Raw genomic sequence first — 10339 nt, 5'->3', positions numbered from 1 at the left:
TAGCTTATGACATTCTACTTTCAGGTAGTATTATTCTGCTTCACAGTTAGTATAAAAATCTCAGAGTAGTATACTTTCATTTCCCTCCTCTCACCCTTGATGATACTCTTCTCAGACATTTCACTTTACATATGTTAACCACACAATACATTGTTATTATTTTTGCTTTAAATTGTCTATTAGCCTTTAATGAAAATTTAAAATAAGAAAAAAAAGTCTTACATTTGTACACATATTTACCATTTTTGTTGATCTTTATTCCTTTGCATAGAAGATTTCTGTCCAGTACCTTTAACATTTTCTGTAGCGCAAAAGTCTTCTTGTGATAAATCCTTTCAGCCTTTCTAGGTTTGAAAAAGTTTTATTTCATTTTCAAAAGGTATTCTCACTAGGTACAGAACCGAAGTTGAGTTTTTTATTTTCAAAAATTCAGTATTTGAAAATTATTTCAAATATTTTGTGTCTTTTTAAAATTCAGTTGTATAAATCCAATCTCTATTATGCTATCTTGGCCAGAGGCTAAAACTCAATTTCAGGTTTCCCATTTTTACCATTTAAAACTTTTTTATGCTTATTTAGCTTTTAAATTCCATGACAAAAAAAATGTTTCATCTTTATGCATAAAGTTACTAAAATTATTTTATTTATCCAACCTCTTTTAATACACATTATGTGCATTTATAGAAAAAGGCAATAGGAAAATATTAACGGATTTAAATACAGCATGTAGCAAAACACACTTCTATGTCTTCTAAATCTGTTTGATAATGATATATAAGAAAACCTGTTACAAGCCATAATGCTTTTATAACCTGTCAGGAAAAAAGATTATATAAGCACTCCTTTATGCTTTAATACAAATGTATTCTCTGAGCCGCACTAGGACAAAGTAATTTGCTTTTATTTCTTGAAGTAATTATTAGTATGTTTACACTTATTTAATATATCCTTAAAATCTCTCATCACTCAGGGGAAAAAAGTTAGTAAGCTAGCTAGATTTCTTTTTTTTTTTTTAACAGAGTTCTTTTAGTAAATACTTTCATCTCAGAAGTCAAAATTGGGCAGGAGTGCTATATACAAGGTACATAGTTTAAATCTTTGGGACAAAAGACTATAAGAAGGGAAACAAGCCAGTTGCCCTCCTAATCTTATATCACTAAAAATGTAGATCAGAGCAGGCAGATGTCCACATCTACATATTATCAAAGAGGTGTAAATTCTTTTGACAATTAACCTTCCTGTTGTTTTTTTTTTTAATTTTATTTATTTTATAGTAAGGTCAATAGTATAAAAATATTACACACAACACACAAAGAATTAGAGAAAGTTAATGATATAAACCACAAAACAAAATAAACCACACCTCATTTGGGAGAAAAAAAATGGCACTAATACTGTAATATTTAGTATGTAATATGAAATTTCCACTGTTTATAAGGTGAATTATATTGATTGAAACTTTATAGTATAATTTTGTATGTTATTAATTCATGAGATAATCCGCAAATATGCAGTTCTGGTTGAGTCTTATAAACCCTTAAAAGTTTTCATAAAGTGAAGTTAGCTAAAAAATACCAACCAGGAGTAGAGATTTGTTAGAAGTATAATACAGTAACATAAATGCAATAGATACAATGTAATCTGTGCAATTTGAAATTCTGAAAATTTTCTTATCAAATGTACAATAAATAATAGTCATACTTGACTTCATCAAGTTAACAAAATAATTACTAATCAACCTTGTGTTTTATTAGTCAATTGCTTAGAAACCCAAAACACCAATTAAAATTACTTTCTCCATAAAAATAGAAGGTATCTCAAACTCTTAATCATCAAACATCCAAAAAAATTTGGAAGGCAACTGTCAACCAAAAATATTATCTGTTTAAAAGAGGTGATTAAAAAACATACATAATCTATTTTTTTTTCTGCACAATTTTCTTTTCTTATGAAAAAGGACACTTAGTGTATAGCTAAAGCTTTCAGAAAATAAAGATTCTGTTGGCTTTCCTCTTAGGGAGATGACACAGTGTACAGTTTTTAATATAAAAATATAAATATTTTTGACAGAAAAGATGAAATAGTGGTTGGTATACAATCCCATCACCCTTTTACTCGAAAAAAAATTTCCCCAGAGGCCATGAAAACAATACTGATTCCATGTAGCTCTGTGTTGCCAGAAGCTTCCCAAATTACAAAACATTAAAGTATTCACTGAAATTTCAAAAGTGTGCCCGTAGTCTTTTGTTTTCTTCTCGTAGTCTTTCAATTTCTGCCACTAAACCTTCATTCACTGAGTATCTTTCCAACAAAGAGTGCATTTCATTCTAGAAAAGGGAAAAAAAACGCTTTTAAAATTACTGGCATTTCATATTTATTTGGCAAGCCGTTTTACATATTTTCAGCTATCATTTTTCTCATGTTCGATTAACTAACTGAATGATTTTTTTTTTTAACTTAACCACCCTTATTACTACCTTGTTAATATAAATGAAAGAGCACTGGTGAAATTTATATATTTGGAAAGCTTATATTTGCACATTTGGGAAGCTTTTTGCTTACTTACTGCAAAAAAAAAGCTGTGAAAAAGTAGCTATCATACTTTTTTATCATACTATCATATCTTTGTAACTATCATAGGTTACAAAGAAGGCTGACTAGTTAAAATCTATTTTACTTATTAAATTTCTAAAACTCCTTGTTTATTTCTTAGCAATTAGATGTAAGTAAGTAAAAATACATCACCCCTTTATGGACTTTTTAGATCCACAGCTATGCTCACTTACAATAAAATATGTCAATACATACCAATTGCATATGAAACTGTTTAATCATCTCCACTTGCAAATTCACAATATCCCTATGGCATGCTTCTCTAGGGAAGAATGTAAAATATTTATTAGAATTATAACCGTTTTACCAGCTCTAGATCATTCAAGAAAATGGCTAAACTCTGATCGTTTCACGTTACTGAGTGTTAATAATTATTACAATAGTAAAAATACCACTGCACCTAGTATTTATTTACTATGTGCTAGGCACTGTTTCTTGTACTTCAGATGTAAGAACTCATTTAATCTTCACAACTAGGTGCAATTATTACCTCCATTTTACCAATGAAGTAACTGAGTCACAGAGTAGTTATAACTTATCCAATGTCACACAACTAGTAAATGGTGGAGTAGGATATAACCCCAGGCTGTCTACCTCCAGAACTCTCATTACACTACAGTCCTTAATACAGAAGTTATCATTAAAGACATAGGAAGGAAAGACACAGGTTTATATTACAATGAAATACAGATAATGCTCTAGGTTATAATGTTTTAACTATTATCAATGTTTAAGCTATCAAAAAAAAAAAAAAAACTTCCAGCAGAATGAAAAGCGCCTATTTGGGTGGTTGTAACAGAGGTTACTCAATAAAATGCAATTAATTCATGCCTACAAAAGCCATAAAAGTGGGAATTCCCCGGCAGCCCAGTGGTTAGGACTCAGCACTTTCACTGCCGTGGCCCGGGTTCAATCCCTGGTCAGGGAACTAAGATCCTGCAAGCCACTCGGTGAAGCCAAAGAAAAAGACATAAAAGTTATGAAGTATAACAATAAAAGGAACATTCAGCCACCTGCCACACAACTTATGGGCTAGAACATTACCAAAATCATAGAAGCTTCCTGTGTGCTCCTCTCTGACTCCAACATTTAACTCTTGGGAGAAGCCTAAGAAAGAAGTCACTATGCTGCTGAATTTTGTTTGAGCAAAGAAATGTTTTAAAAAGAAATATATATATATGTATATATGTGTGTGTATATATATATATATATATATATATATATATATATATATATATGTATGTATGTATAACACAGAATCTGTAGTCAGTATATTTTCGTTGTGCTTGCTTTTGAGCATTACAAAAAGGGTACCATATCCTATGTAGGCTTGAGTAGTGTACATTTAAAAAATCCAGTATCATGTTTTCAAGGTTCATATTCTATATACCTGTAATTCACTGATTTATACTAGTGTGTACATTCTCCTGTCAATTTGAATTGTTTTCAAGTGTTTATTATTACAATGTTGTTATAAACAATCATGTATATGTTTCCCAACCCACATGTGCCAATTTCTGGAGATGATATATCCAAGAGTAGATATGTTGAGTCATAGGTATGATCCAGAGGTACACTGTTCAGACTTACAAAAATAACAGGAATTATTTTCCAAAGTGGTAGTATCAATGGACACACTCATCATCAGTATAACACAGCTCATCTAGCTTTACATCCACACCAAGACTTGGTGTTTCCAAGCTTTTTACAATATTTTCCCATCTACTGGGTGTGAAACGGTATCCCATTGCATTTTCAGTTGTCTGATTAATTTGTAGGGCTGAGCATCTTTCCTTATGTTCATATACCATTCCTCTTCTGTGAAATGCTTGTCTATGTCTTTAAACTATTTTTCTACTGAATGTCTTTTTTTAAAAAATTATATTATAAGAGTTCTTTACATAATCTGATCCTTTATTGGTTATAATGAGTACTGCAGATATCTTTTGTCTTTTCATTTTATTAATAGTGTCCTGGGATGAACAATTCCTATTAATATTCTCAAATTTACTAACCTAATATTAATGCAAATTTATCAATCTATTTTTATAGGTAGTGTACCCTCTTATTTTTAAGTAACTTCCCAAACCCTGAAGTCATATGTTGATATAAATTCTCTTAAAATAACTAAAATGTTTCCATTTACATTTAAACTTTCACCCTGTATGGAACTGATTTTTTAAATAGCATGCAACAGGGATATATACATTTCCTCTGTCATATATCACATTTCCATATATACATAGGCTTTTTTTTTTTTTTTTTTTTTTGCCTATTTGATCCCTTTGGGCAATTTGTCTACCCTGTGCTAATGATACACTATTTTAATGATAGCCTATCTATCTGACAAACTAGTCCCCTTCAACCTTATTCTTCTCCAGTGTCTTGGTTATTCCTGTATCCTCCTTCTTTCATATACATTTTGGAATTATCTCATCATCTTCTTCCAAAAAACCCAGTTGGGATTTGATTGGAATTGCATTCAATCTATAGACCAAGTTAGAAGAACTGACAGCTTCATAATATCTTCCCATTTAAGCGTTAATGCTTTCTAATAAATTTTTTTTAATGTTTTTCCACACAGATCTTTACCATCTTTGGTTAGATTTATTCCTAAGTACCTTATTTCTTCTGTTGCAACTAAAAGATATTTAAAAAAATTTTTTTCTCTTCTGCTTTTAGTTATGACAAAAGCTATATTAAAAAACAAACACAAACAAACAACAACAACAAAAAGTGAAGGCATCGTAGAACCACTAAAGTAGCCAGGATTGGAGGGACCATGGTCTTGTAAAGAAGGCGAGTCTACTAGGTAACCTCCACATTTACCTCTGCTTTTCCCTCTGGGGGATGTGCTGATTCCACATTGTGGGGAAAAGAGGCTGAGATGAAAGCAGTGGCCTGGAGTCTGAGACAGTCTCACTTGGTTGGGGAGTATTAGAATTCAGAACTCCCAAGGCAGCCAGGGCTGCAAGGTCCAAGATTCTGGAAAGGGGGTACCTGTAGAAAGTAAACCTGAAACTGTGCAATTTCCCCTCGAGACATCTTTGACTCCTAAGCAATGACTGTACTGAGTTAGATGGCAGGAAAACAAACATAAAGTGGCAGCTAAAGAGGAGAAAAGGATTTTGAGAGCCCTGTGATGAAGAATTGGAGGTTAAAGTCCGGGACCCACCAACATAAAAAGGCCTGGTGAATACTCCAGACATTCGGCTCACATCTTAAAAGGGCACAGACTAAACCCTAGGAATAAAGGCAAACCAGAAATAAACTAGCCCTAAGAAAACCTAAAACCCAGGAAGTGATCTGCTTGTCAGAAGAAACTTAAATCTTCTTGAAAGACAACAGAAATAAACCCACAGACTTCTGCTTAGGATGTTAGCTCCCCAGCCCTAATAATGAGAACAAGCCAGATAACCTATAAAATCATACATTTTAAATAAATTCAACTTTGAGAGTGCAAAGAAATCTAAATGAACTAAAATCCAGACAATGGTGAGTCCCTCCAGAAGAAGAAAGACCCACAGTTGTTTTCATCCTAGACAGAGCAGCAGGGGAAGAAAGCTGCCACTGATAGGGTAAAGAGAACTAGCTGAAATTTTTATAGATTTGTAAAGGCCAAGTGAAGACTGTCAAGACAGTTTAGAATCCCAAGGAGTCCCAGCCGAAAATAAAGTCTCCATTCACTCAACAACTTTTTGCCACAGGCCTTCATTGAGTGCTCACGGAAAAATTAGGGGCAGAGCAGGAGGGCTGAGAGAGACAGCCCCTAGGGCACAGATGCACAGAGCCTGGTGAAGACTTAGGGCAGGGGAGGAGAACTGAGAGTAACCCCTCTGAAGCACTCCAGGCCCTCACAGAGAAGTCAGCCTCCAGAGCTGAGGGAGAATGGCTAGCAGAGAGCCTCTCAATAGCCCGCTCTGTCCCTCCATTGTAAGGTACAGCTGGCAACACCTACTGGAGGCTGAAGTCAGAGCAGGTGAATTTGCAGAAATCCTCTGAGCCATTCTGGGTCCTCTAAGCAGAGGCTGCCTATGGTTGACAGAGGGGCAGAAGAGCAGAGAGAGGCCCCTACCCACCCTCAATCCCCAGGTACAGGCACACAAGGCATGATTTCTTTCTAAATTTGCCCCAGAAGAACTGCTCCCTTTCTGTGTTTTCAACATTGCTTTATTCACATTATATTACAGCTGTAACCAGACAATTCTGCTATTTTGCCCTATATATGCATTCCTGAAATATCTCATATTTTTAAAAACTGTGTGTGGAAAAATAATAGGACCAGATTTTTAAAAATGTGGTATGTACATATAACGGAGTATTATTCAGCCTTAAAAAAGAAAGAAATCTTGACATGTGACGTGGATGAACCTGGAGGGCATAATGCTAAGTGAAATAAGCCAGACACAGAAGCACAAATACTGCATGATCCCATTTATATGAGATATCTAAAACAGTCAAACTCATGGAAGCAAAGAACAGAATTGTGGGTGTCAGGGGCTGGGGAGAAGGGAAAACAGGGAGTTGCTAATCAACGAGTATAAAATTTCAATTACACAAAGTAAGTTCAAGAGGGCTGCTGTACAATATCGTGTCTATAGTTAACAATATTGTATATTGTACACTTGAAAATCCAAGAGGGTAGATCTCATGGTAAGTATTCTTACCACAATAACACTGAAAAACCAAAAAAAACAAAAACAAAAAAGAAAATAACAGGATTTAAGGAGAAAGGACTTGGGCAGACCACTCAAAACCTATATAATCTTTGTAACCTGAGCACTAACAAAAACAATTAAATCCTAATAAAAATACTAGCGTAGTTTAAATATTGAAAAATCAAAGATTTCACCTTAAAAAAAGTGAGGGTCATTTGATGTAAGAGGAAAGAAGATAGAAGAAAGGATTGGGGCTGTCAAGCATGGAGGCAAGGATAAAATGCCCAAAGATGGGGAAAAAATCACAAAACAAGCACTTCCTAACACAGAGCACATAGCCAAACCAAGTTAAGAGGAAGGGAATAGGAAGAGATGGACATGGATAGGTGATTTGCTGCCTTTACCTGTGTTCATGTACTTTGTTTTGGTGGCTGTTACATGAACCACCAAAATTTCCTTATCATGTTGTCATTACTGCCCTATTTACAAATGAGTTAATTCACATCAAAGAAATACACATCATAGCAGCACACACTATACCTACCCTAATTAAACTATAATGCTTTTGTGGGCAGATCATCCGTTTTTGTATCCTTAGTATCAGTACATACTAGGCACAGTATAAATGTCAAAATGATTATTTTTCTTTAAAAATATATTTGTTAACATTTAAAAATTTTTTCAAAACATTTTTAACATTAAAAAGAAATATGCACCAACAAAAACTGCACATCTTCTCCAACATTCTTGCTCATGGTATCCCAAATCTGAGCAAGAGTACTAAGTAACTAAAGGTCAGAAAGGGAAAAAAAAATGCAAAAGATTCTAATAATTGAAAATAGCTTTCAAAATATATTGAGATGACAGGTAAAAGGAACCAGCATTCTAGAACATTCTTACAATGTTCAAAATTCAAAGAATGAGAAGACAAGGACAGAGCCAGGCAAGAACTTCTTAAAATTAAGTATTACATTCTGACGCATTCTATTTGAAAATATTCAGAATTCCTTTAAAAACTATCTTTCTCTACTATATTACTGCACATAGCATACTTAACAGGTGATCTATAAATATTGTAAGAATCCCATTTGAGCTTACCAGAATCTGTCCATAGTTTGATGATGAAGAAAATCCACAATGGCAGCCAGCCTGCTACGCCATCCTGCCAAGTTATCTAATAACTGCCCTAGGGAAATGTGCCTTTTCCTAGTTGATATAAAATAAACTCAGCACGTCAAGATCAACAAAACTCATATTTTCTATGGTTTTATGGACCCCAGAACCTAGGCAAAAGTAGTAACCACAACATTACTCATAGTTACAGTTTTACACCTAATAAAAAAAGCTAGTCAAGGTCTAGATAATTTCTCAATTACCTAAAGTCATCCAATGTTTCCTGTATCATGTTCTGAATAAAACGGATTTGAACAGATGTCAATGGTGCATTTGGCCGATTATTCCCAATGGTATCAGCTATTTTTTCTGATAGTGAACTGGCAACTCCAGCAGTAACAGAAGATGCTATCTTTGGATCTAAAATTAAAAATGGACAAAATATTAATAGTCAACTTGGACTAAGAGACATCAAACACTTCTAAATATGATTTGGCAAGAGAAAACTTGAAAAACTGGTAAAAAACAGTGATCTTGTGACATTTAGAAAAATTCACTGTCTGGAATACAAATCTTAGAAACTTTCAAAGACATTATTTCTAATAAGTCATTTATCTATCTATCTATCTATCTATCTAAACTTCCAACTGTCTAATGTAATAACATATGACAGAGGAATTAATCTTGAAGAATCTCTGAATCATTTTCTCTTACAAAAGATGAATGTGACAAGCCACACCACAAACTAGATAAACCAAGACTATTAGAAACAAACAGAAGGAACAGAGGAGTAAAGTAGTTCTACAGGCAAGGCCCTAGAGTTTAAGCTAATGCAATATACCCACAGAAACCTTAAAATATAGGTATCTATATAAAAGAGCTACTACTATACAAAGAGTTTTTTGTATAGGTAACTCTTATCGCTGAACCTAATATCGCTTTAAATGTGATCGAGTTTTTAGGGTCTCTGCCATGAACTCTATAGAAAGAACTTTAATACGGAAAAAAAAGACAATTTCAGGTACTTAATGACCCATTTTCAAAGGGTCCTATATTCCTATCTGTACCATGGTAGATCAACACACTTACATATTGGATTGAAAATGAAATTCACACCCAAAGAGTACCAAAACAATGTGGCTGAATTTAACCTTTCATACCCATTTCATCGTCTTCTAGTAAGAGAGTCACACACTAGAGAAGTGTCATAAATTTTAAATTCCTTGAACTTTTTCGTCTATGATCACTCTCTTAACTTATCTTTTTCAAGTTAAATACTGGGAGTTTTCAACTTAGCACTCAAACATCAGGAAGTTTTATGTACTTACTTGGAGTTGAGGATCCATTGACTGGAGGTTCATATATAAACTGGGCTTCAATTTCTTTTTCTGGCTTTTCAAATTTCTCAGGACTTCTTGTTTGGTTGGATGATGGAGAGGTATTTAGATTTCCAGTTTCAGCACCGGAGATCAACTTTGCAAACTTCACATTTAAAATAAACAATTAATATATAAATTCTGGTTTTATCCATATTATCCATATAATTTGTATCTACTTTTCTCTTTTTTCCAGTAAGTAGGGTCAGAAAAAGGAAGAATAGAAAGGTATCTTGAAGGAGAAAAAAATGTTGCTAGGGCCAGTCGTCAAATAAATCAACTTTACTAATCAAAAACAATTTCAATGATAACATGATAAGCAAAAGCTCATTTACTAAGAATCTGCAGTTGAATATCATTTAAAATGGCAATCACGGGCCAAAAGCTAAATAAATAAATCCCCAAACTCTCATGTGATAACTGGTCAGAAATATTTCAAAAATAAGTCAAAAGACTTTTTTGTACTTCTTAAATGATATCTTTTCAATATCATTCTAAAAAATAAATATGAAAATAAACAGACATACTGCACAATAGACTCCATTAGATTACAGCAGAAGGTAATGATGATGAATTACC

At 33.5% G+C, this 10339-nt stretch overlaps 1 protein-coding gene across 1 annotated transcript in view; it reads right to left on the bottom strand.

Annotated features, from left to right (window-relative positions):
* Positions 1-235: 235 nt before the first annotated feature.
* Positions 236-10339, bottom strand: part of NEDD1 (NEDD1 gamma-tubulin ring complex targeting factor) — a 46015-nt gene continuing 35911 nt past the window's right edge. Inside the window, exons 12-15 of the mRNA XM_068561310.1 lie at positions 9713-9866; positions 8648-8804; positions 2809-2875; positions 236-2327 (exon numbers count right to left, since the gene is read on the bottom strand). Of these exons, the coding sequence (XP_068417411.1) occupies positions 2223-2327; positions 2809-2875; positions 8648-8804; positions 9713-9866 (483 nt within the window). The 3' untranslated portion in view covers positions 236-2222. The remainder of the gene's footprint in view (positions 2328-2808; positions 2876-8647; positions 8805-9712; positions 9867-10339) is intronic.

This window comes from Eschrichtius robustus, chromosome 13 (assembly GCF_028021215.1).
Source record: "Eschrichtius robustus isolate mEscRob2 chromosome 13, mEscRob2.pri, whole genome shotgun sequence".
NCBI lineage: Eukaryota > Metazoa > Chordata > Mammalia > Artiodactyla > Eschrichtiidae > Eschrichtius > Eschrichtius robustus.
The sequence above is the reverse complement of the archived record's forward strand: the minus strand, read 5'-3'. Positions and strand labels throughout refer to the sequence as shown.